Source organism: Simochromis diagramma, unplaced genomic scaffold (assembly GCF_900408965.1).
Source record: "Simochromis diagramma unplaced genomic scaffold, fSimDia1.1 OVJJ01000621.1, whole genome shotgun sequence".
NCBI classification, from domain to species: domain Eukaryota; kingdom Metazoa; phylum Chordata; class Actinopteri; order Cichliformes; family Cichlidae; genus Simochromis; species Simochromis diagramma.
The window spans coordinates 329,292-356,919 of record NW_024387452.1 but is presented as its reverse complement, the minus strand read 5'-3'; the positions used below and the strand labels follow the sequence as shown (position 1 = coordinate 356,919).

The window sequence follows — 27,628 nt, the reverse complement described above, 5'->3', positions numbered from 1 at the left end:
GAAAGGGAAAATGCTTATGAACTTGCATATTAAAAACATGATGCATTTAAGGTAAGCCTTTTCCATTTGTATTTAAGAAGAAAATTTGTTCCACTGTGCGATGGCCGAACCTGTTCCTTTTATATTTAGATATAATCCCTTCACATGAAACAGAAGAGGCTGGAAAGCACAGATAAAATAAACACGCACAAAACAAAAGCAATGTCTATCACCATCAAAACACTCCACAAATCCCGCGAATGATTCGCTTCCTTATAAAGCATTGAATCAGATACCGAAGCAGTTAGGTTCTAAATGAAGCTTCGGACGTCACTGATCACGTGACTCTGGCTAAACGAATCAAGCTTCGACACAGTGCTTCTGAAGCAATGTGTTGATTTTTTTTTGACACGCACACCGGAGCGTCAGCTTCAAGCGGGCCATCACTATTATTTAGTTTTCCCAGTTTAGGTTTCTTTTGTCATTTGTCATTCCTCACTGCCTCTTCCATCACCCTATTACTTGTAAATAAACGTCACTTGCATTATCAGTCAACTGCCTGCATTTTGGGTCCTTTTCCATCCAACACAACACGGCCTCGTCTCGACAGCCGTGACACTGTCACCTGACCTCAAACAATAAAACAGAATACTGAAGTTTGTCTTATTCAACTTTCCTAAATTGGAAAGGAATGATATCTTTTATGCAGTCTGACTGCTATTTTTTTTCTTAGAGATGTAGTGATGCTACACTGTCAGCAAGCTGACCCAGTCTATGTAAGCAATCCCACATTATATTAATCTCCCTAATTCTTTTGTGTCTCCAAGGACTGCAGCAGGGAAGGACCGTGATGGTGGAATGGATTTCTCCAAGTCAAACGAAGAGGCATACAGAACCTGCCACAAAGGTCAGATGCGTGTTTAATATATATATATATATATATATATATATAAAATATTCGTTTTTACCGTACACCCTGCCCTATATGAGACAACTGTTGTTGTGATTTGACACCATATTAATAAAGTTAAATTGAAGGGAAAATATCTCATTAACCTTTCACTTACCTTTTATTTGCTGTCACTAAGCTCCATGGCAGCTTAAAATGAGGCTAAAGAAGTGGTATAATAATTGGTCTGTTGTCCATGGCCAGTCATTTAACTGTTTATTATTAGGCCAGTTTATGTGGCTGGTAACTACTGTAGAATGAAAGTCCATGTCTTAGTCCAGCCTCATATTGCTAATTATAGATCAGTTTGTAGTTGTACTTGGTAAGTATGTCTGTTGCTGGACTCCGCCACAGGTGGGATCTAATGTATGAAGATGAAACAAAAAGTCCAAAAACATTATCTATACTTATGTCCAAATATATGTACATAATGACTGCACAATTGCTTGGTATCTGTACTTGTACCTGATTTTTGACTTTGAATATTTAAGCATGGCCATGGATGTTAGTGGCAGCAGTGTTGTTGTTGTTTTTTTAAACCACCTCTGTCATTAAGGACATCTGTTATCATGATGGGATGCTTTCCGCTGTGGATTCTTTAGTCACTTGAAAGTTTTTACTGTCTTCATTGCCAGCCGACACATTGTTTCAACCTCCACAACCTTTACTGTTTCAGATGGACACAAACATACTAAAAGATACACATTCAGGTGGGAGAATGAAGCCACTAAAGTTTTAAACTCATCTGCTCATCTTGTTTGCATGAAATTGGTAGTTTGGAAACGGTTTTCAGTGACTTGCTGTACTCAATCTCTGTTTGGCCTGATGGTACCTTGATGGCAACCAAGGAGGAAAAAATTATTGTAAAAAAATAGTTAATTTACAGTTTGTCCTACTCTTATTAGCGTCAGCTGTATTTAGTCCGCACCTCTTAGAAATAAATAGAATAGATCCGTCACTGTTACAAGAACAACAAAACACAGTATGGGATCTCTTCATTAGCTGCGTGTAGATTTTTACATTAAAAATCCTTTAAAATAAACAAACCAAAAAAAGTTATATATATATATATATAAAATAAATAAAATATAAGAAGCAATGTCATCAGTGGTAGTACACATTGAGTAAGAGGTAGGAATGTTGCAAAACTGTAAACGCTGGCAGCAAAACGTGAACACAACTTCAACACAGCTGTCATCTTTACACACAGCAACTCACAATTGAAAACACGTTTCTAATGATGTGTTCAACCCCTTTGAACGAAACTGCAAGAGTTAAAGATCTACAATATCAGTATGTGCAAGTGTAACCTACACATACTTTCAGCAGCGACTCTTCGAGTACAATTCTATGCCCATAGGCCTACTGTTTGTATTCTAGATTGTTACAGATGGTACTCTTGCAGTACTGTAGTCTATATTGTAATGCACATATATCTGGAGTGCATATACTGTAAATACACTATTTCATAAGTCTCTTTCTGCATCACTTACAGTACACACTTATTTTTATAGAGCGTGTATTACATAGAAAATCTATGGATTACATAGAAAAGCCCCATGAATATATTTTCCATAGATGAAGTAGGGTTCAATCTGGCAAAAAGGAGGTGGAGAGGCAGGAACATAACTGGTCAATGTCCCTGGCCAAATCCCTGACCAACGTACTGGCAATTGTACCCTTTGTGCATGTTACACACCGGCCTAGGGGGGCTGGAGTGCAACACAAGAAAAATAATAAAAAGAAGTAAATCACACAGCGACAGTTTTACAATGACTAGTCGTTTTATTAACTTGACAGGTAGCGAGCGTCAGGGTGGGCATGGCCAAAACAACAAACAAAACACACTGGAAATGAATCAGAACTAACTTACCTATAGTGAATCAACCCCAAAAGAAAATACAAACCTCTAACCTGTCTCCCTACCCGAAACAGGAGAAAAAGGTTGTAAAAGAAACGGCTTCCCACCCCACAGCTACCATGTCCAGATACGAAACTAAACTGTTTTTACTGCAGCCCAGCTCTGTCACACGCCAGGGCCCCAAACGCGCAGCTCACTGGAAACAGGAAGTAGTAGGAGGGGCTGGCAGCCCAGTCAGGTCCCAATTTGTAGCTGGCCTCATTCCCTCTTCCACCAATGGTCAGCCTCCACCTGGAAACTTACATAACAGACATCACAGAGTACAAACAATGCCCCCCGCATGGTGTGGCAAGTAACAGTACCACACGGCAACAATGACCTGGTCATAACATGCAGCTATAGGTAACTGGGGTGGGGAGCATATTGCATTACAAGCATGTTGATTGTGATGTGGATGAGGTGCTCTGGCAGACTGAAACAGAAGAGAGGATGCAGCAAAGTTGTTTTTTTACTGTAACTCTATGCAGTAGGTTCCTCTGTTGTATATGCAGACCACGGTATGCAGTGATGGGAGTACAAGTAACGAGTACAAGTAAGTTACAAGTAATGCCGTTACTTTTTTCAGTAACGGGTAATCTAACTAATTACTATTCCTATCGTTACAACGCCGTTACAGTTACTAACAAGAAAATGCGGTCCATTACTATTTTTCAACAAACAGACGGTTGAAGCTGTGTTCAGCTTACCGCATCTTATATCGGTTGTACGGAAGTAGCTGACTACGTAAGTAATCTGGACGCTACAGCTTTAAGCAGCTGCGCACGCTCCCAAGGACGGTAATCATGATCACTGTCTAGCACAACACCTGGAGCTCAGGGGGCAAAACTGAGCTCCAGGTGTTGTGCTAGACAGTGCTGGCATGAGTGATGCTGTTTGACTGTGAAAGAATAAAGTAGTCGTGTTAAGCCAATCACATGACCACTTAAAGACAAAGCAAAAAGGTGATATATACCAGTTTTTAAATAGTGTTGATAGGCCACGTAAAACCAGAGTCATGATAATCAATATATACGCGGCTTTTTTTCCTCAATAGTTTCGTCACGTTTGTTAAGATGTATCTGTCCCACTGCGCAAGTGTCCAGTGAAGGGGGGCATGGCTACACGCAGGCGGGAAGGGGAAGTAGGAGTTTTTGGAGTGTCAGTTTTTTCTTGTGTGGAGGAACGAAAGAAGGCAACCATTAAAGTTGGAATTAACATACCAGTTGTGTGATTATTGGACTAACATTGGTAGCAGAGGATGGCTGCTGCTGGGAATTACAAAGTGCCACCATCGTTCGATGAGAAGACGTCTTCTGAAAGTTGGAAAAATGAAATTGAAATCTGGAGACTCGTTACAGACTTGGACAAAAAAAAGCAGGCTCTAGCAATTACTCGCTATCGGGAAGAGCGAGGGAAAGCGCACTGGAAATCGCAGCCCACGACCTCAACACGGACACGGGGATGGATGTTCTTCTAACCAAACTGAAAAGAAGAAAAAGATCGACAGTACGATGCTTACACGGAATTTGATCGGATCAACATGTCGATGGTGGATTACATTATCGAATTTGAACGACGGTACAACAAGATACGTAAGTTCAAAATGGAATTACCAGATGCAGTGTTAGCATTTAAGCTGCTAGACACCGCGGGGCTAAATACTAAAGACAAACAGCTAACACTTACTGCTTGTTCCACCATCTCTTTTGATAATATGAAATCAGCCTTGAAAAGGATTTTCGGCGATAACGTGTCTTCGCCACAAGAGGGCGATTCCGCTTACTTCACAAAGTACACAGGCAAGCGTGAATGTAGTTCAAACTCAGAGCAACCCCAAAGAATAGCTGCAGGGACTAATCCACTTGACAAGTATGGGAGGAGAACAAGATGTGCAGTATGCCAAAGTACTTATCACTGGGTAAAAGATTGCCATAACAAAACAGAACATGTGAAGTTAGCAAAAGCTGAGGGATCAAAGAGTGATGTTGAAGAATGTAATATTACTCGGTTTTCAAACGAATCACCCTCTGATACACAAATCTTCATGATGGAAGCTTTGGGGTCTGCCGTAATTGACACTGCTTGTACAAGAACTGTGTGTGGAGAAAAATGGCTCGCAGATTATGTAAGTGAGTTACCTCAGAAAGAGTTGGAAAAAATAAAAGATGAAAAGAGCACAAGGCCATTCCACTTTGGTGATGGAAAAATTGTGCAATCCACAAGGAAAGTGATAATTCCAGCAAAAATCGGACAAACTAGATGCAAAATAGAAACAGAAGTTGTTCCAGCAGATATACCGATGCTTTTAAGCAAGACTTCGTTAAAGAGAGCAAGTGCAGTCTTGGATATTGCTCAAGACAAAGCAACAATGTTTGATCAACCTCTAAAACTTGAACTGACATCTTCTGGACACTATTGTGTAAACTTGAGAAATGAGAGCAACCTTAATAAAAACCAGCTAGAGAAAAGTGAGACACCTAGTGATGAGGATGAAATTCTCATTGTGACAGAAAACATGACAACAAAGGATAAAAAGACAGTCCTTCTTAAACTACACAAACAATTTGGACATGCATCAGTTGACAGACTGCAAAAACTTCTGTCTTGCTCAGGCAATAGTGATGATGAAAGCATTACAATCCTGAAGAATATTATAAAAAACTGGGAAACATGCATCCGATACGGTAAACCAAAACATAAGCCTGCAGTGGGTTTACCCATGGCTTCAACATACAATGAAACTGTTGCAGTGGACCTGCATGAGCTTGAGCCAGGACTGTGGTATCTACATGCCATTGATCATTTCACAAGATTCAGTGCAGGAAGTATCATCACCACAAAAAGACCCAGGGAGATAGTGAAGCACTTTATCCACTGCTGGATAAGCATTCACGGTCCACCGCGCAGACTATTCAGTGACAATGGCGGTGAATTTAATAATGAAGAAATAAGAGACATGGCGGAGAAATTTAACATTGATGTTAAAACCACTGCAGTGTACAGTCCATGGAGCAATGGCTTGCTTGAAAGGCACAATCAAATCCTTACTGAAATGTTACTGAAGGTAAAGAGAGATAATGAGTGTGACTGGAAAACTGCTCTGGACTGGGCTTTGATGGCAAAGAACTGTATGAACTGAAAGAACTGTGCAAAGAACCCTACCAACTTGTCTTTGGACAAAATCCAAATCTGCCTTCAGTCCTTACTGACAGACCCCCAGCTTTGGAAAGTGAAATGAGTACATGGATAGCCCAGCACACTACGACGTTGCATGCCATGAGACGAGCTTTCACAGAGGCTGAATGCTCTGAGAGGATACGAGGAGCCCTTCGCAAACAGCTGCGATCTATTGATGACAAATATGAAACGGGGGACAAAGTCTATTATAAAAGGACTGACTGTCATGAGTGGAAAGGTCCAGGGGTGGTCATTGGCCAAGATGGTGTAGTAATATTTGTCAGGTATGGAGGAACCTATGTCAAAGTACACCAGTCTAGGCTCAGAAAAGTGGATGAACCACAATTGAACATGGAAGAAACCGAAGAGGAAAATCAGAGTAAAACAGATGAAAATCTTTTAAAGACCCCAGCAGCAGTGCTTGGTGAGGAACAAGATTTTGAAAATGAAAATGGGGAGATGGCACCAACTAACGGTGAACCACTTGGCAGTGCAGAAAATGAACTGCTCGGTACTGCAAAAAACAGCGAGTCCTCTGATCCAATACAACCTGGAGAAAGAGATCCCACACTGTCTCACTCAACCACAGATATAGAAGGATCAAAACTTAAAGTTGGACAAATAATTAAATACACAGACAAAGAAACAGGTCAAACATATGCTGGAAAAATAATCAGTCGAGCAGGAAAAGCCACTGGGAAAAACAGAAAGTGGTACAACGTGGAATACAGTGAGCCAGAGGAAATTGCTGGATCCATGGGTTCCATTAATGTGGAGCAAGTAAACAACCTTCAAGTGACACTAGCTGAACATGCCAAGTCATGCACAGATAAAAACAGAGATGAAATATTAGTGGTGAAGGAAGACATCTTCTCACAAGCCAAACAAATTGAACTTGACAACTGGAAAAGAAACAATGTGTTTGAAGTGGAGAAAGATAAAGGTCAGAAATGTATATCAACAAGGTGGATATGCACACTCAAGGAAACACCAGGGGGCATTGTACCCAAAGCTAGACTGGTTGCAAGAGGCTTTGAAGAACGAAACACGCAAGAACTTTCCAAAGACTCACCAACATGTTCCTCCGAGTCCCTGAAGATGGCCATAGCAGTAATATGTCAAAATCAATGGAAACTGAACTCTATGGACATTAAAGCAGCTTTTCTGCAAGGTAAAGATTTAACCCGAGACGTGTACATCCGACCACCTGAAGAAGCACAGAGCAAAGGAACTATATGGAAGTTGAACAAATGTGTTTATGGCCTGGCAGATGCCTCACTATTCTGGTACAACAAGGTGAAAGAAACCATGCAGAAGCTCGGGGGCAAAATGTTGATCCGGCTGTCTTCTACTGGCTAGATGATCTCTGTAAAGTGACAGGAGTACTTGCATGTCATGTAGATGACTTTATGTGGGGTGGTTCAGACATGTTCTCCACAGTAGTCATCCCCAAACTGAAAGCTGCTTTTCAAGTTGGACGAGAAGAACATAAACGCTTCAACTACATTGGGATGGAGGTTCACTCTCTTCAGAATGAAATACAACTACAACAAGATGCGTACATAAAAAACCTTCAGCCTATTCCTATTGATCCCACCAGGGCACCACAGCAGGAGGCTCCTTTGTCAGATACAGAGATGGACATGTTAAAATCAGAGATTGGACAGATACTGTGGGTAGCAAGACAGAGCAGACCCGACATCATGTGTGACATTTCCATCCTGGCATCAAGCACAAAACATATACTATTCAGACAATGCACTGCACAAACAAACTGATCAGAAAACTTAAATCGTAGGAGGTTACGCTGAGGTTTCAGTTCTTGGGTGAAAGCAACTCCCTCAAATTAGTGGTGTTTAGTGATTCCTCCATGGGAAACCTTTCAGACAGAGGCACACAAGGTGGACATTTTATCATGTTGATGGGAGAAGGAGGAAAGTTTTCGCCCATATGTTGGCAGTCGAAACGGATCAGGAGGGTGGTACGGAGTACACTAGCAGGAGAGACTTTGGCCCTTGCAGATGGGATCGACTCTGCTATTTTTCTGGCTGCACTCTATTCTGAGCTCACCACTGGTGATGGTACACACAACATCTTGCCAATCGTCTGTGTAACAGACAACCATTCCCTTCTTGATGCTGTCAAGTCCACAATGACAAAAAATAAAAAATTAACACTCATAAAAATGTTTCTTTTAAACACTAGTTTGTAGTGTTATATTATGTTTATGTTATATTGTTCAAAAAAAAAAAAGTTCTAATCTGTTTTCCTTTCCTTAAAAGAAAAAGGGGAGATTGTTAAGATGTATCTGTCCCACTGCGCAAGTGTCCAGTGAAGGGGGGGCATGGCTACGCGCAAGCGGGAAGGGGAAGTAGGAGTTTTTGGAGTGTCAGTTTTTTCTTGTGTGGAGGAACGAAAGAAGGCAACCATTAAAGTTGGAGTTAACATACCAGTTGTGTGATTATTGGACTAACACGTTTACTGTCTAAGGACAGCGCAGCGAGCACTCTCTGCTTATGAGTAAAAAAAACAAAACAGGGGAAGTTTTAGGAGTGACGGAGGGAGAGAGAGAGAGGGAGAGAGCAGAAAAAGAAGGAGAGCAAGTTTTGCGATGTGAGAGATTTGTGACGTTTAGCGTGTTTGAGTGTGTAGTTAATGTGTTGTCTTGTGTAGTTAGTGTGTAGTGTTGTGGATAGTTTTGTGTTGTGTGTCAGAACAATGAGGCGACTGCTGTCTCCAGGTAGAAACAGGAGTGATACACCTGCTGCTGTCAGACCTGCAGGTATCAGGCTGTGATGTTCTCCTTTATAGTGGACAGAAATTATTTTTTTGGAGTGGCGCAAATAATTTGTGTGGCATCTTATTGAATGCAGAACAGCTGATTGTTCTGTAAATAGTTTGAAATGGTTATTTAAAAAATCAAGGTAAAAGGTAAATGGATGCAAATAACTTTGTTGTTTGCAAAACTTGTGCATAGGATTTTAAAACTGACAATTTATATTTGCATTTAAAGTTATGAAATATGATTCATTAAACATGTTTGTGGTTGTTACAGTAAAAAATATAACCTTTTCTACTCTGATTTTATGTTTTTTGTCTGATTTTAGATCAATTGCGTTAATACAGTATGTCAAAATGAAAGCATGACTGTAAATTCAGACACATGAGGTTGTGCTGAAAAGGATGATACCAAAAAAGGCAAAGGAAATAGTTTTTAAAGGTGAAATGTGGAGGGAGAATCAAAAGTAGTAAAAAATGGCCAATTATAGCCTGGACCCCAGAGGGTTAAACGTTTTTTTAAAGTAACGCAATAGTTACTTTTCAAGTAATTAATTACTTTTAGAATATTGTAACTCAGTAACTAACTCAGTTACTTTTTTGAAGAAGTAACTATAATTAATTACTTTTCAAAGTAACTTGGCCAACACTGATGGTATGCGCAATTTTGTTTTGGTTGGGATGAACACTGTACATTGTTTTTGTGGGAGAATACAGTAAAAATATATTTGGTACCATGTATTTGTGAGTTTTGTATACAAACATTCTGTAATCTTTTACAATGCACTCATGTAGGCCTATGTACTGTCTGTAGTAAGTGTTACACTGAACATAAAAAGGCTTATAGTAAGTCAATATGATGACTTTATTTTGCAGGTGAATTGAAGGGTTTTGCCCATTGTGTGTGTGTTTTTTGATTTGTGTGTTGAATTCTGACAATATGCTTTTGGAAAATGTGTGTAAACAATTAGGAAAAACTGTAATGCTCATGATTATGCATTACAGTTGGAAACTGAACAATAAAATTATGCATGAAATTATAAGTCAGGCCCACGTAACCAGCATACTAACGAGTGGCCAATGCTAACATAGAAGATGTGGGTACAGGTGAGATCTATGTAAATGACATATTCCAAGACATAGCAGGTCTGTTGCATTTGAAGCAGTTTACTCCTCACATGTGGAGTGATAAAATTCCTAATGACACATTTCCAGTTAAATGTCCTCCACCGCATGTTTTTAGTAGCCACACAAAAGCCTACCAAACTCTTTCTCATCATACATCCCTGGTGTGAACCCATCGTCCTTGGAAATCCCCCTTATTAATGTTTGAGCATCTTCCAATTTAAGTTGTTTAGCAAGAGAATATAGTGACACAGGGTCTAGTTTACTCCTGAGTGAGGTGTTCAGATTCTCCTCCCCCACTATAGTTGGAATTTTATCCATCCATCCATTCGCTTCCGCTTATCCTTTTCAGGGTCAGAGGGGGCGCTGGAGCCTATCCCAGCTGTCATAGGGCGAGAGGCGGGGTACCACCCTGGACAGGTCGCCAGTCTGTCGCGGGGCCAACACACAGAGGCTGACAACCATTCGCGCTCGCATTTACTCCCACATTCACACCTGTGGGCAATTTGGATTAATCAATTAACCTATCTAAGTATATTTAGGGCTTTGGAGCGTGATGTCACGGGGGTGGGCGTGGAAAGGATTTTGGCCTGATGCGCCATTTTCCGGGTCCAAAGCGCAAGCGAAAAAAGAGCGAAGGCACACACAACAGCCATGGTTCGTATTTGCTGTATTGGCTGCACAGTTCGATCGCACGACCGGCAAGAGAATAAGCTTGAAAATGGTTTATCTTTTCACTCTTTCCCAACCTGGAAGCAACATGAGGCAGCTCGTGTATCGATGTTACCAAACGAAGGCGTCTAGTCTGGATAGCAGCTGTGAGACGAGCTGATATCCAGTTCTCTTCTATCTCCAAATATCTGTTGGTGCTCCAGACATTTGCATTCCGGTAAGTTCTAACTATGTTCATATCACTCTTTATAGCCTATTAGTTTTATTTTCAATGCACTCTGAGGTCACAGCAAATTAGAACAAACATCCAACTGAGTGATTTTGCAGAACTACCTTCTATTTATAGAGTTGCTAATTATTTGGCATTATTGCAGCAAACCAGCCTATGACAAGGATGACATCGTGACTGGGTTCCAGCGCTACACAAGGGACCTGCTTCAAACATACTACCATGCCAGTCAGATTACTTCTTCCATGTGAGGGTGAAGAGGTGACCCTTCTGGATAAGATGGTGAAGGTTTGCTGCGTTTTGGTGAACAGTGTGGTAGTAAAACCAGGGAAAATGAAACTTGCTCATGTTAAATATTCTTAAGTCTTTTGCTGTATAAATAGCGGTATTTTTTCAAAAGATACAGTAAATAAAGTGCTGGTAGTGGGTGACATCATGTAAACACTGTCATGATTTTGTGTAAACATTTTGTCATTTGTAAACTATAAATGACATGGATTCTACACTGTAACTGATGTGATGTTCTATAAAGTGGTTTTAATTTTTTTTAAAAAAGAGGCAAAAATTAGTTTGTTTCTTTATTCCACTTTTGAACAGTGGTACTCAGTCAGGACATATTCGGTAAATGCAAATTATTTACATGGCAGTGCACTTCAGGCATAAATCTAGACCCCTAGATAAAACATTATGGGTAATTCCCACGACCCACAGCTTTACTGTGTTCCAGCAAAGTATCCAGTAGCAGTGACAACTCCTCCACAGTAGCAGGTGGGATTTTTCTGTTTTGAGGATGGCTCCTTTTACCTTTCAATATGGATGGTCTGTTTATGTTTTGATCAAGAGCCTTTTTGGGCAGCTGAAGAGGAGAAGTATTATGGCCAACCTCTGGCTGTATCTTGGTCATATTACCCAGCAAAACCTAGTATGCATGTTCATCTGTAACAGTCCTTGTGCCACGGATCTGCACTGTTGCTTCTACATTAAACAGAAGAGCAGTGACATGGCTGCAGGTCTCCGCGACTCCGGCCATACAGGTGCAGTGGGCGGCTTCAACCTTCCCTGTGATGCTCACAGTGACCCATGACTGCAATGCTGGTTCATTCAGTCTTTGAAAGTTGTCATGTATTTAATATATATTCTTAATGCTTATTTGCTGGTTATATTGTTTTATGTATAGGCCTTTATAAACCAGGCCCAGAGGTGACAAAGAACTAGGTTGCAGGCTGACAGGAAACTGCATGCTTTTGCAGAGCATATGAGGTGCAGACAGAAAGTGAAACTAAGCAGAGTGTTTGATCGGAACTTAAAGTGTGCGTGACGTGTAGAGGAAGTATATAATAATCAGGCTGGCTGCTGCTGCTTTAGACTTGAGCTGGTGTCTCTGTGTGCTCAGTCTCCTTTTCCGGAAATATAAAATAAAGATCATTTTTTGAGTTAGACCACTTTGAGCCATGAGTTTTTCTTCGCCGCCAAAAGTGTGAGTGCAGGACCTGAAACACACACAAAGTTTATTTAAAGACAAGAACTATGAGCCAAGGCCGACACAAATGTGTTTTATCTACTTTATCATAAATGTAACAAAGTGTTTAGAAAGTTAGCACATACATGTGATTTTTCATTTTTTTATGTGTCCATCTATAGAACGCTGCATGTTATATTCTAAATCTGCCTGTTATCTCTCAGAAACCTGCCTGCAGGAAATGAACCTAAAGTATGTAATGCAAGGATGTCATCACTTTCAAGATGGAGAAAGCATAAAGTGACAATTATGAATCACTTAATATGATAAGGAGATTCTGCAGGTCATTAATCAATGTATAAAACTAAAATAAAATGTATTTTTTGTGACACAGGATGCAAACATGGAAGCAAGATGTATAATTAGAATTATTTATAATAAATATGAATAAATCATTGCCATTTCTTTAACCATAAAGAAAAACTAAATCCTCCAGGACAATGTTACATAGTGAGTTCTGTTTTCCATCTAACAGAGCCTCCACATGTTCTCACTGTAATTTCCCCCTCATGAGTGAATTTATGCTGCACTAATTTGAATGTTCGGGGGAAAATCAAATGCATTTCACTCGCAGTACTCAAGCTGACTTACCTTTGTTTGAATGACGACTTGTACACGCTGACTCCACAGACAAGGTACGAAATATGTCAGGCTATGTCAATAGCGGTTGGTCTTCAGGGTTTCTACTCCACAGCCGTATTTCATACTGGTCCACATTTTCTGCAAGTACTGCCGCTTCACCTCTGGACGCAATTGGTCTCTATATAGTTGATTCTCTTTTGAGCTGCTTTTAAGTATCTTTCTTGTATTCGTCGTTCCAACATAGTGTGTTTGTTTTGATTGTGGACCCGGAAAATGGCACCGCGCTCCCACAATGCATTGCGGCATCAACTCCAAAGGCCTATAGTTCCAAGAAGATGGAGAAAATGCCAGGTCAGCTGAGGAGATATATGGTCTCCTCAGCTGAACTGGAAAAAATGTTCATGCATTTGTGTCATCGCGTTTAGATTATTGTAATGCCCTGTTTACCAGCTTGGACAAATCATCTCTCTCGCCTCCAAGCCATACAAAATGCACCGGCAAGGCTACTAACATGTTCTAGCAATCAGAGATGTTTTTTCATTCATATAGCACTATTGTAATCATACTGACCACTATAAACTTCAAGCACTTTATCTACCTCTAATTCATAGTATATTTAAAATCACAAGTTAACCCAATAGGCATGGCTTTGCATAGTGAAAAGAAGCCAAAGCATCTGGAGCTAACCCAGTTTTCATCATGACCTTACAGGAGGAATATCCAGTCAGAGGAAAGATCTTGCTCTCGTCCAGTGACCTCCAGCTGGTGCTACAAGTGGAACATAATCAGTAAGTTCTCATGTCAGCCTAATCTCTCATATATCCTCCTGTGCCTCTGATGTTATTGGTACACAGTGCTATCTGGTTGACTGCTGTCCATTTGTTGTCTAGCTGTTTTATTTATTTATTTTTTTGCTTGCCTTTGGTTTATTATCTGAATAATTAGACTGCTAAGATTTAACGGGCCTGTTAGTCGTCTTTTGCTCTGATGACTCTAGCTGTTGGTAAACACAAATGAATTCTACTCCAGAGGTAGAGCAATATCAGCTGTCACCAGTGCCTCTAGTTACCTTTACTTCTGGTTGCTTAGGTGTCTTTGACTTAGCCAGAAAGAAGTCAACCTGGAGCCAGCTACGGTTACCTTTTCTGTGCTCAACACACACTGCCTCACCAGCACTCACTTTTCCTTGTGACTTGCCGTCACTCCATCACACCCTCTGTCGGTCTGGTGCTGATGCACACTAAAATCAAATCAAATCAATTTATTTATATAGCACAGGATTTTTTCACAGGATAAAAACCACAAAGTGCTTGTAATATAAAACAGAAATACATAAAATACATTAATAATAAAACACACAGCACAAATCTAATTAAAAGTAGTTTTAATACCAAATAATAACTAGAAAAGGTTGCATTTCCTTCGAAAATGCAGTGTGAATGCTGTGTATAAATATTTTTATTTATCAAAATGAAAGAAATCTCCGTCCCGGGTTTCTCCGTGGATCGGGTTTCCTCCGAGGCGTGGGCACCTATAAGCAGAGTTTTGTCTTTACCCTATAAGATTCAAAATTATTCAAAGTAACACTCAGGTATGCCGTTCAGCAGGTTAGTTACAGCGCCGGGAGTAGCTTGGGAGAACAAGGAAACACAGACTGCTTCAGGTTGCTTTCCCAAAATCAACTCAAAGGTTTATTCATCATACAACAGTATATATAGAGGAAAAAGGTTCGTGTGTCAGCAGATTCTCAGTTCAAACCGGTACAGACCAAATAAGGAAGCGTCTTCCTGCCCTCTGAGCAAAGAAGTATCCTTTGTATAGTTTATCAGTTCAGCTACAATTTATGATTATCCCAGCAAAATACACTCCTAGACATAGAATACAGAGTTCTTTCATTAGTGAATTCTGAAACAAACCACCTGGCCTTTAACAAGCTCTTTTCTAGGAGATAAAGAAGGGAGGATGGGAGTAAGGGAGTGATCTCTGTGGTGTTTTCAACCTTGAGGTACCATCCTGTGATTCTTACACATTAATTCTTGGGTCACAGAGAAAGAGAAAAACAACTAGTAAATGGGCCTTATTGAGTAACAGTTTTCCTGTATAATATCACTATAAAACAATATCCTGTAAATGCTACCATGGTATCAAAATATCACAACACAAAAGTACTACAAAATAGCAGAAATACTATTTTTTAGCAGAAATACTATAACATAGCAGAAGTACTATGATTTGTCACAAATACTATGCTTTAGCACAAATACTATAACATTGCAGAAATACTATGATTTGGCAGAAATACTATGTTTTAGGACAAATACTACCATTTAGCACAAATACTATAATTTAAAACAAATACAGTGGAACCCCGACTTAAAAAATTAATTTGTTCCGGAGGGTCTTTCGTAAGTCAAAATTTTCGTAAGTCGAAGCACCTTTTTCCATCGCCTTTTGAGTGAGGCAATGCTGGCTGAAGATGAGGTTCTTGGTGGAGGAGGAGTGGCAGTTTTCTATTTTATCTGTTTCGTAACGTGGGCATTTTGCCATACCACGGGCAGAAATTTCCTACCCTCAAACAAATGTAATTCATGGCCAAACGGTAATAGGTAAGAAAAAAATTGTTGAATCATGAGCGTCAGGAGTGTCTGAAGATATATTGACACAAGCCTCATGTCTTAACTTCGTTTCGTTAAGGGGACATGACAATTAGAAAATGTGTCTCATTGGAGAATTCTAGCGCTGATTTTGAACAAAGTGTCCATTGAGTTTCTATGGAGAGTTTTCAGACTTTGTGTTGCTCTGAGGAGATTTTCCAAAAATCTCTAACTCCCACAACAATGATAGTGACATTTTTTGAAAGCCATAGAAAATACCTATGTTTTGATGTGAAATTGGTGAGGGTACAGAGAAAAAACATGGCTCAGCCCAGCAAGCAAAGCTGGTGATCACACTGATAATGTTGTCCCATTCAGTAAAATGGGCCAAAAATGACATAAAAAGCTTAATATCTGAAAAAGTATAAAAGTTATGTGCACCAAAAGATATAGCACGCTTCACCTCTTTTTAGCACAATTTTCAGCCTCTTCTGCTCTTTTCAGCACAATTTTCAGGTTCTGTCTGTCTACTCTGTCTTTGCTGCACAGCTGCCTCTTCTTCTCTCATTCTCTCCCCCTCTCTCGCCTGTTGCTACTAAAATCATGAAACTGATCAATGATCAGCTGATCGGCTTTTCTTTCTTGTTTATTTATCGCCCACTTTGCGCCAGAACGAGGAAACCAGCGGATGTCGCGCTAAACAACAGCAGCACGTTTAAGCTTGATCAGCTGTTGTTAGAATTTATTTGATATTAATTTCCAGTATCAGCTGATGTTTGCTGGAGCCACAGCTGTAAAAGCTGTTGAACATTATGTCAGTTTGGATATCCTAGTGAGAGGGAAACGTGAAGATGAAACCAGGAGATGTCCTTACTGAATCATCAGAGCTGAACAGGTGATGGAGAAACAGGTTTACCTTTTAGGTGACATGAATGAGTTGAAGGGAAGTTATGAACTGTTTCTGAGAGACAGATAACACCAGGATCCTTTTCTGAGTAGCTGACAGCTGGTAACTGTGCAGGGGCGGGTCTAGCAAAATCTTTGCCAGGGGGCCAGGTAGGGCATTTACAGGGAAAGGGGGGCGCAAACAAATAATTTTCTTTCTTATTCTCATTTAAAATATCTAGCTTTTATTAAATAGTTATGTGGATCTTTCAACCAAAGTTTTTATAATAATGTATGAAATTGACTGTAGATCATTGTCAGTCAATCAGGACGCTGTGTAAAAATAACAAAAAACAAAAAGGTGCATGCAAAACATTTCTTTACTCCCAAGAAAATCAATCTGCTACACTGTTTACTTTAAACCACTCCAAATTTAAATGGTAAATTCTAAATTGTGCCTTGTCTTTATCCCCTGAGACTTAAGCATATATTTATTTTCTTACTTCTTTTATTTCTATTTATTAGTTTTTTTGGCTGTGATGTACCTGCAGCCTCGTCCTCTCGTCTCTCTGTATGCTGCGCTGCATATAGGAGAGATCAAAATACAGTTTACTATGATTAGCGCCTTGACCTGAATTTTAAAAATATTTGGCAAAAAGCACTATGCTGCTAAAAAATGAAAAATAAATATTTGCGAAATATCTGGATAAATATTTATTTTATGGGTTTGATGTGTGTGGCGGGGCGTGGTCTGCAGTGCTGCTGCAGGGGAGGCGGACCCACCTGAGCGGCATCTGCAATCACGCCTCTCCGGCTTAGAGACTCTCGGCTGTTGTGTTGGTGTGTCGGACTGTGTGGGTCAATAAAGAAATGCTACAAAGCGTGTTCATGCAAACATCGCCATGTCTGCCATGGTACAATGGGACTTCTGCTCCTGAACCTCTGCGCACAGCATCTGCAAATCGGGGCTGTACGAAGTCACTTCATCTTTACGCAAGACTGTAAGCTGTCATCTGTGAGGAGCGAGCGGTGTTTGTTTTTACCGTAGTTCATGGTGGAGAATAGCTGCTCTGCTGCGTTTTGCTCCCTGTAGCCGTATGAATGGCAAACTGCACTCATTGGCAGCGGCATAGGCACACTTAAAATTTCTTCTGAAATTTTCGCTCTCTAGTTTTTTTTGTCACATTTCCAACCCACTTCCTTTATCCAGTCTTGTGACCGGCAAAAGTGACCCAAAATGGGCACTCTGGCGGAGTTACTGTTTTGTTTGTGTGTGTTTTTAAGTCGTTTTAAACCTTGTGATCCACAAAAAGTAAGAGTAAAACAAGAACTGACTGCATTGCAGTCAGGGCAGGAGCAGGAGCTTTGCTCATGCGCGATTTATTTGCAGTTTGGACCTATAGGTGTGACCATCTCCTGCTCTGACAGCAGCTCGGGTGGACTTCTGCGTGAGGACTATCTGCCGCCTGTGAGCCCCACTGACAGTAAGAGCGATACTTGCTTCCACGTCAAAAAGTCGTCATAAGTCTCCCGATAAGACCAGAAAAAGTCGCCAGATTTGTCGCTAGTCGCTTTTTAGAAAAAAGTTACTAAGGGGGTTTGAAAACTCGCTAAATATAGCGACAAAGTCGCTAAGTTGTCAACACTGCGGCACTGTCTGCCGACTTGCAGTTTTAAGGCTCAGGGAAACGAGCCCGCCAGCACTCTGTAGCGGCTGCGACCACTGGCGATAAGGAAAGGCTGCTTTTCATAGAGGACTCGCTTGGGGAGATGTCTTCTGGTTGACTCCAGCTCCCAGAAGAGCCTCGGGAACTCTCGTGTGATCTTTGCATACCTCCAGAATGGATTATTATTTAATCTGAAAAGTTCTGTTAGATTTCCCACTTACCACTACAGGGAGCCCAAGTACCACCAGTGGTACGTGTATCACAGTTTGAGAACCAATGATCTAGACATAAAATTAAAGCCTTGCTAACTCTAAAATCTGAACACAGAAAATAATTGGCTAGGACCTGTAGATCTGCCTTAGCAGTGATTGAATGTAATGGATAAGTGGCTGGATATCTGGCTGCTTTACACATTACAATCAATAAATACAGAGAACCAGATTTTAAAGGGGGAAGAGGACCCATACAGTCTATTCTAGATGAGAGTACTCTTAAAAAAGGTGTTTGACTTCACTGAGAATGCTTGTCTAGCACAGCACAGAAAGTCTAAGATCAGGCAACAAAGGAGGTTTGAATTACAGGGTGGGCCATTTATATGAATACACCGTAATAACATGGGAATGGTTGGTGATATTAAAGTCCTGTTTGTGGCACATTAGTATATGTGAGGGGGCAAACTCGTCAAGATGGGTGGTGACCATGGTGGCCATTTAGAAGTCGGCCATCTTGGTTACAACTTTTGTTTTTTAAATAGGAAGAGGGCCATGTGACACATCAAACTTATTGGTAATGTCACAAGAAAAACAATGGTGTGCTTGGTTTCAACGTAACTTTATTCTTATGCACCCTTACAAACTCCAGCTACTGCAGCATCTTAACGAGGATGACCCAGATCGGCGCACAGAATTTGCAGAATGGGCAAAACAAAAATTGGAACAGGACCCTCAGTTCATGCAGAAGATTGTGTTCAGTGATGAGGCAAACTTTTATGTGAACGGTGAAGTTAACAAACAAAACCACCGCTATTGGTCTGACACTAACCCACATTGGATGGATCCCTCCAAGACTGTTGGAACAACAAAAGTGATGGTTTGGTGTGGTATATGGGGTACAACGATAGTGGGCCCATTCTTCATCAATGGAAACCTCAAGGCCACTGGATATTTGAAATTGCTACATGATGATGTGTTTCCCTCTTTGTGCACTGAAGCTTGCACGTTACCTGAGTTTTTCCAGCAAGATGGTGCACCACCACATTATGGGTGCCAGGTCCGAGCATTCCTAGATGAACAGTTTCCTGGAAAGTCGATTGTCGTCGTGGACCAGTTGAATGGCCCCCAAGGTCTCCAGATCTGACCCCCTTAGACTTTTATCTTTGGGGTAATCTGAAGGCAATTGTCTATGGTGTGAAGATACGAGATGTGTAGCACCTGAAACTATGGATATTGGATGCCTGTGCTGGCATTTCTCCTGCGGTGTTGCTATCAGTTTGTGAAGAGTGGGAGAAGAGGGTTGCATTGACAATCCAACACAATGGGCAGCACATTGAATACATTTTATAAGTGGTGAGAAACTCACCACCCATCTTGAGGGGTTTGCCCCCTCACATATACTAGTCTGCCACAAACAGGACTTTAATATCACCAACCATTCCCATTTTATTATGGTGTATCCATATAAATGGCCCACCCTGTACTATGTCTTCTAATGATGCTGCCTAGGGGAAGCATGTATAATGTAAACAGAATTGGTCCTAGCACTGAACCCCATGGAATGCCATAATTAACCTCAGTGTGTGAAGAGGACTCTCCAATTACATGTACAAATTGGAGTCTATTAGATAGATATGATACAAACCACTGCAGTGCAGTACCTGTAATACCTACAACATGTTCTAATCGCTCTAATAGGATATTATGGTCGACAGTATCGAACGCTGCACTAAGGTCTAGCAGGACAAGCACAGAGATGAGTCCACTGTCAGAGGCCATAAGAAGATCATTTGTAACCTTCACTAAAGCTGTTTCTGTGCTGTGATGAGCTCTGAAACCTGACTGAAACTCTTCAAATAAACCATTCCTCTGCAGATGATCTGTTAGCTGTTTGACAACTACTCTTTCAATGATTTTTGATATGAAAGGAAGGTTGGAGATTGGCCTATAATTAGCTAAGACTGCTGGGTCTAGAGATGCTTTTTGAGTAAAGGTTTAACTACGGCCAGCTTGAAGGCCTGTGGTACATAGCCGATTATTAGAGATAGGTTGATCATCTTTAAGAGTGAAGCATTAATTAATGGCAGGACTTCTTTGAGCGGTTTTGTAGGAATGGGGTCTAAAAGACACGTTGATGGTTTGGAGGAAGTAATTATTGACGTTAACTCAGAAAGATCAATTGGAGAAAAAGAGTCTAACTTAACATCAATGGTATTAAGAGGAGCTCTAGATAATATTACATCTGTAGGATGATTATTGGTAATTTTTTCTCTAATGATAAAAATTTTATTTGTGAAGAAGTTCATGAAGTCATTACTAGTTAACGTTAAAGGGATGGTTGGCTCAACAGAGCTCTGACTTTTTGTCAGCCTGGCTACAGAGCTGAAGAGAAACCTGGGGTTGTTCTTATTTTCTTCAATCAGTGACGAATAAGATAAGATAACCTTTATTAGTCCCACACGTGGGAAATTTGTTTTGTCACAACAGGAAGTGGACAGTGCAAAAGTTATGAAGCAAAAATTAGAATATAATAAGAATAAATACAGTACACAACTGTACAGAATAGAATAAAATAAAATACTATATACAGTAGAATAAAATAGAATAAAATATACAATAGGATAAAAATAGAATACAAATGCTGTATAAAACTGAGTAAAAATACAACGATGCCAGAAAAGAGTATTGCACTTAGTGTTATTGCACATGTGTGGATGTGTGTGTTTGATCAGTTGAAGTCTTGAAGTTGGAGTCTGACAGCAGTGGGGAGGAAAGACCTGCAAAATCTCTCTGTCCCACACCGTGGGTGCCGCAGCCACTGAAGGAGCTGCTCATTGCTGTCACAGTCACCTGCATGGGGTGGGAGATGTTGTCCAACAGGGATGACAGCTTAGCCACCATTCTCCTGTCACTCACCACCTCCACTGGGTCCAGTCATAGAAGGTCTTTAGAATAGTAAGATGTTCTGGCTTTGCAGAGGGCTTTCTTATAAAGCAACAAACTATTTCTCCAGGCTAAATGATGATCCTCTAAATTTGTCACATGCCATTTCCTCTCCAGCTTACGGGTTATCTGCTTTAGGCTATGCGTTTGAGAATTATACCACGGAGTCAGGTACATCTGTTTTGAGGCCTTAGTTTTCACAGGAGCTACAGTATCCAGAGTCGTACGTAGTGAGGAGGTAAAATTATTAACAAGATAATCGACCTCCGTTGGAGTAGCGTTCAGGTAGCTGCTCTGCTCTATGTTGGTACAGGTCATTGAAGATGATAACAGTGAGTGGATTATATTCTTAAACTTAGTTACAGCGCTTTCAGAAAGACATCTACTTTGATAAAGTCTACTAAAGTCCACCGCTGTGTAATCAATTATTGTAAATGTAAATGTTATCAGGAAATGATCAGACAGGAGAGGGTTTTCAGGAAACACTGTTAAATGTTCAGTTTCTATTTCATATGTTAACACAGTGGTTCCCAAACCTTTTTTTTCTAGGCCCCCCTTTGTTTTACAAGACAAATGTCCCCCCCCCCCCATGCACACACACACGCACACGCACACACAAACACACACAAACACACACAAACACATCCTCCAACCACACACACCCATATTTTTCTCCATTGCGGTTTATTTCACACCTCAAACATTTAGCATTTAGTAGACAATTAAGTAAATACAAGTAAAAAGCAATAAATTACAGGTAGTAAGAAAATAAACTACTAACTCGTTTATGCTACATTCACACCTACACGGGTATTTTTGAAAACGCAGCTGTTTCGTCCACACGTAAACGGCGTTTCGAATCACCGAAAACTGCGATTTTTTTTTTTTAAAACTCATTTTTTGCGTTTACGTGTGGACGAGAAATACAGAGTTCGTCACTCAATGTCAAAGGTATGTGCCTTTTTTCACATCACGCTGTACGTCACATTATTGTTTACATGAGATGAATTGCAGACTGGCAGATAGTCAGATTAACAGTATTTTGTCTCAGGTTTTACACGCTTACATACACACACCCAGTTACTGTCCCTCCATTTAGAAAGGCAGAGGCGTCATGGTGTAATTATTTTATATGTAGTTGTTTTTTTCCCTGTGTAATAATATTCAACATTGCTATCAATACATTTTTCAAAAAATGCCTTTCTGTGGAAATTGGTTTAAAAACATAAAAAACTGTGGGATACTGTTTGTCCTTGATTTGAACCGAGGGAACAAATCGTGGCAGGATCAGCCTAATATTATTTGTATCCCACGGTAACTTTACTGTATAAAGACCTAACATCTCCAAAATGTCAGGAGTAGTTAGTCATTACAACAAGTGTTTGTGAACTAAAAATCAAGAATGTGGGATACTGTTTGTCCGTGATTTGAAGAGCCCAGCGTGTGATCCCGACGAAGGGAAAAGCAATTCTGCAGGGGAGACCTACCTTGGCACTTGTGCAGGTGAAACCAAAGGGAAGATATGCTTCACAATATTTTCTAGTCTTTGGCTTAGAATGAAGTTGGTTTGAAAACATATTCAGCGATGCTTCATCTTCTGGTTTGCGTTTGTGTGGGAGCCCCGTCAAAAACCTGTCAATTATGCTATTATTTACTTGTATGGTATTTTATTTTTTTCCCCTTTTCATACTGCGCCTCCCCTGCAATGGCTCTGTGCCCCCCCCCCCTAGGGGGCGGGCCCCACACTTTGGGAAGGTCAGAGTTAACACAAGGTCTAGCACCAAAACATCAGTCAGGTACCAGTTACCTTGCCTCTTCACCTCTGTCCGAGCTACAACATGGCAGAGCTGCCTCTGTCACCTGATAAATAACAGTGAGACATTCCAAATACATGCAGTCACACATGTGCTTCAAATACAGTCATGAACAAATAGGTCATCGTCCAATTTCACGTGTGATCTTGTATCACCATTACTCTCTAAGCTTTGTGTTGGTTCTTCTGTCATCTGACAAATAGGACATACATGACAATAAGAATAAAATGGGTAGCTGCTTCAGTGTTTCTGTCAATTTGTGCAGATCTTGCCTCATCTGTAATGTTTGTAGGGTGAGTGCATTTTTAAAACAATTTGTGCAAACTGCACTACAAGGTGGAATATTTGCAAAATCATGCCTACCTCGTGATATTTTGTCTCAAAAATCAACCCTATGAATATGTCAGTACCATTAGGATGAAATTATTGTGTCACCAACATTATAACATTAGACATATAATTTTAACAGCCTCTGTAAACTAATATCCTGGCTTGCTCAAGGCTGCCGTTTTCTCTGACAGTTTCAATCAAAATTAGAAATGCTACTCTGAGACTGAGATAACTAATAGTGCTGCCTGTGGTGCAGTCAGTTTCCAAAACACGTTATTCATTGTTACAATTTTAGACTGTGGGCCAAAGCCTAGGATAGCCTGTAACGTTATTATGACGGACACATTTTATGAGTGAACTTGACTTTAAATGACTTACAGGTTTCTTTGAAAAGTGCTTTCTTATATCCAGGTTCTTCCTTTTTGTGGCATCCTCCTCTCCTCCTTGCAGGGCCTTGCAGCGCAGGCTTGCCGCTGCTAAAACTAAACAGAGCTCCCTGAGAGGCACAGCCAATCACATTGGCCATATTTGTCACATGAGGTAGGACTCCAGTAGCGAACGTAATTTAACTCTTTCTGCACCGCTAGGTGAATGAGATGTTGACAGATCTTTTTTTTTTCTTTCTATCGGGTTTGTTTTTCTTTACTCAAAGAGATCAAATTATTGGTGGGGACAATTCAATAATCGTTGGATATTGGTAGGGACATGTCCCTTCCGTCTATGCCAAATCTACGCCCTTGGATGATAACAAATAAGACTGGTTTCTGAGTTTTACAGCTGGGGTGGACAAGGTTAAGCATCAGGCTTTCAAATGAATTAAAAGTCTGTCTTGGTCTTTCATTAATTAATAGGCTGGTGTGAAAAATTGCTGCCACACCGCCCCCTCGGCCTGTGCTTCGAGATTTCTGGTAGTTAGAATGACTCGGGGGTTGTTGATTCATTTAAACTGACATACTCATCCTGCTGCAACCAGGTTTCTGTAAGGCAAAGTAAATCGATTTGTTGATCAATTATTAAGTCATGTACTAACAGAGACTTGGAGGAGAGAGACCTAATATTTAATAATACACATTTCACTGTTTTACTCTTTGGTTCAGATGTGGATACTGTATTGTTCTTTCTTTGTGATTTTTTTATGTTTAAATTGTTTATTGCTGGTTTTTAGTTTGTTTTTTGTCTGTTTGGGAGCTGACACAGTCTCAATGGAGATGGGTTTTTGGGGGGGTAGCAGGAGGAGAGAAGCTGCAGAAAGGCGTGTAAGACTGCAACTCTGCTTCCTGGTCCCAACTCTGGATAGTCATATTTTGGGGGTTTTAATAAATTTGTCCATATTTCTAGAAATGAGAGCTGCTCCATCCAAAGTAGGATGGATGCCGTCTCTCCTAACAAGACTAGGTTGCCTCCAGAAGGTTTGCCAATTATCTATGAAGCCCACATCGTTTTCTGGACACCACTCAGATAGCCAGCAATTTAAGGAGAACATGCTGCTAAACATGTCACTCCTGGTCTGATTGGGGAGGGCACCAGAGAAAACTACAGAGTCCAACATTGTTTTGACAAAGTTGCACACGATTCAATATTGATTTTAGTGACCTCCGATTGGCGTAACCGGGTGTCATTACTGCCGACGTGAATTATGATTTTACTGAATTTACGTTTACCCTTAGCCAGCAGTTTTAAATTTCCCTCAATGTCGCCTGCTCTGGCCCCTGGAAGACAATTGACTATGGTTGCCGGTGTCTCTAGCTTCACATGTCTGAGAACAGAATCACCAATTACCAGAGTTTGACCCCCGACGGGTGTGTCGCCGAGTGGGGAAAAACGGTTAGACACATGAACGGGTTGGTGGTGTACCTGGGGCTTCTGTTTAGGACTATGCTTCCTCCTCACCGTCACCCAGCCGCCCTCTTTCCCCAGCTGCTTGGGGTCTGCCGGGGAACAGCTAGCGGGGCCTACGCTATCTTCGGCTGCACCAGCTACAGGGGCCTGGCTAGCTACAGGTGAATGAAGCCGAGTCTCTAATTCAGTAATCCTGGCCTCCAGAGCTGCAAATATGCTACATTTGTTACAGATATCATTACTGCTAAAGGAGGCCGAGGAATAACTAAACATCTGACACAATGAGCAGGAAAGTGCAGGAGGGACAGGTGAAGTAGCCATGGTGCTAACGAGTCGGCTACGAGCTAAGCTAAGCTAGCGAAACAGTACAGACACAGTGAGTGAATACGTTGGCTATAAATTAGGTAGTGAGTACACAGAAACTGTGCTTCGGATGAAACATGAAAATTATACTATGAAAAATGAATGTATATAAAAGTTTTTAATTAAATTGCTAAGCAGATAAGCTACTCAAAAACACCACTGTGTTTGAGCAGGAACAGGAAGTGATACTCTACCGCAGAGAGAGCGAACACCAAGTGACAGTGCTACCAAGAGTTAGGAGCGATCCTTTTCAGTTTTTTCTTTCATCATCTCCAACTCTCTTTGCTGTTTAAATCTCTCATGGTTCAGCTGTAATGAAAATTCTTTCTGCTATTCAAATGTTAAGTTTGTGATTGCTGATACAAGTGTGTTTGGTAAAACCTTACCTTTAGTTCAAACCAAAATCCTTGCAGTGTTTTAATAGTTAAAACATTGAAATCCTGCCTCCAAGTATGGTTCCTGCAGGAAGACTGTGTGGATAGGGTCAATGCAGTAAAAATCTGTCACCAACCTTGACTTATCAAAGGATTATTAGCGAGTTCATTTAACTACATGTGTCTCAGATTTTGTGTGTCACTATCATTTTCTGTAGCACAGTTATGTGCTTTGGTCTCCTAAAAACCCCTGCTATATTCCAGTGTCTCATTCACATTCTTTTTGTACACATTGTTTTGTTGGTATAAACAATTATCAATTTTCACATATAAAGAGTGAAAAAAAAGTTTATAACAAGAAAGTATTCTGTGTGATCTTGGCTTCAGGTTGTGTGTTTGATTTGCTGTCTGCCACTGATGCTGACACTTGCATTCAAAAGGAATTTTAAAAAATTATGTATTTTATAATTACTTACACTTTCCTCTGTTTCTCTTTCTTCTCTCCCCCCCCCCCTCTCTCAGTGAGCTTTTGGGTCAAGACTTTACAGAGACATACTACACAGAGGATGGGAAACCTGTTACTCTTACTAATCACAATTACACTGTAAGTATAAAGAAACAAGAAGGGGTAGATGCCTAAGAAAATTTCAGTTATATTATCAATCTATTCAGGCTAACTCATCGTAAAGAATCTCCTGATTCTAACATAAACTCAATTTGTGTGCTCTAAACTTGGGTCTCTGTTTGTGAAGTTCATTGTTCCAAAAAGCAGGCAGATCAGTTCCCTCTCTTCATAGAATGATTCTTTTAACCCAGATTTTTGAGATAAAACTATATAAACAAACAGACTCTGGTAATGGTGCTAAAGTACTGAAACTTGTTTACTTCCTGTTTCTATTTGAAGGGCAGTCTGAGATTATAGGAGAGCGAGAGGGTGAGATCACTTTACTTTGGTATGTTTGAATTTGTGTATTTTTAGATTTGACAATGCACGCACTGCTTCCCTTGGACCAGCTGGCGAGCACTGTGAGGGTCATGTTCTTTACTTTTCCAGCGCGTTCAGTACCACCAGGCTGACCCTCCTGGGTGATAAGCTGAGAGTGATGTGGGTGGATGCCTTTCTTGTTTCCTGGATTGTTGATTGTCTGTGATGACACAGTGTACCGGGCTGTGGTTGACTTCTTTGTCACGTGGTGCAAGCAGAATCATCTGCAGGTCAGCGTGACAAAGACCAAAAAAATTATTGTGGACTGTAACCTCTGGTACAATCCAGGGGGTCATTGTTGAGGACTATAAATAGCTCGGAGTACACATAGATAATAAACTGGAGTGGGTTAAAAATACCACTGCATTCTCAAGGAAGGGCCAGAGTCAACTCTATTTTCTGAGGTGGCTGAGAGGGTTGGACTTGGACAAAAAATTGGCCTGAGCATTTTGACTAGAGATTAGCTCACCAGGTATTATAGGAAAAGCCATGAAGCCTAATAAACTTAGACCTACACCATCCTCCCTATTCTGGTATTCTAACCCGTACTTAGTGGAAACCAAAAGACTGCTTTGTTAAGTTAACCTCCTGAACTATCTACAGGGTGGGCCATTTATATGGATACACCATAATAAAATGGGAATGGTTGGTGATATCAAAGTCCTGTTTGTGGCACATTAGTATATGTGAGGGGGCAAAACCCTCAAGATGG

The 27,628-nt window shown here is 40.6% G+C and overlaps 1 protein-coding gene across 2 annotated transcripts in view; it reads left to right on the top strand.

Annotated features, from left to right (window-relative positions):
- The window catches only part of adam19a (ADAM metallopeptidase domain 19a), a 90,766-nt gene that overhangs the window by 13,945 nt on the left and 49,193 nt on the right, over positions 1-27,628 (top strand). Inside the window, exons 2-4 of one of the 2 annotated variants that reach the window (XM_040013961.1) lie at positions 807-886; positions 13,622-13,698; positions 26,454-26,535. In XM_040013961.1, the coding sequence (XP_039869895.1) occupies positions 807-886; positions 13,622-13,698; positions 26,454-26,535 (239 nt within the window). Of the gene's footprint in view, positions 1-806; positions 887-13,621; positions 13,699-26,453; positions 26,536-27,628 lie in introns of those variants that run through there. The other variant, XM_040013965.1, reaches the window with a different exon arrangement.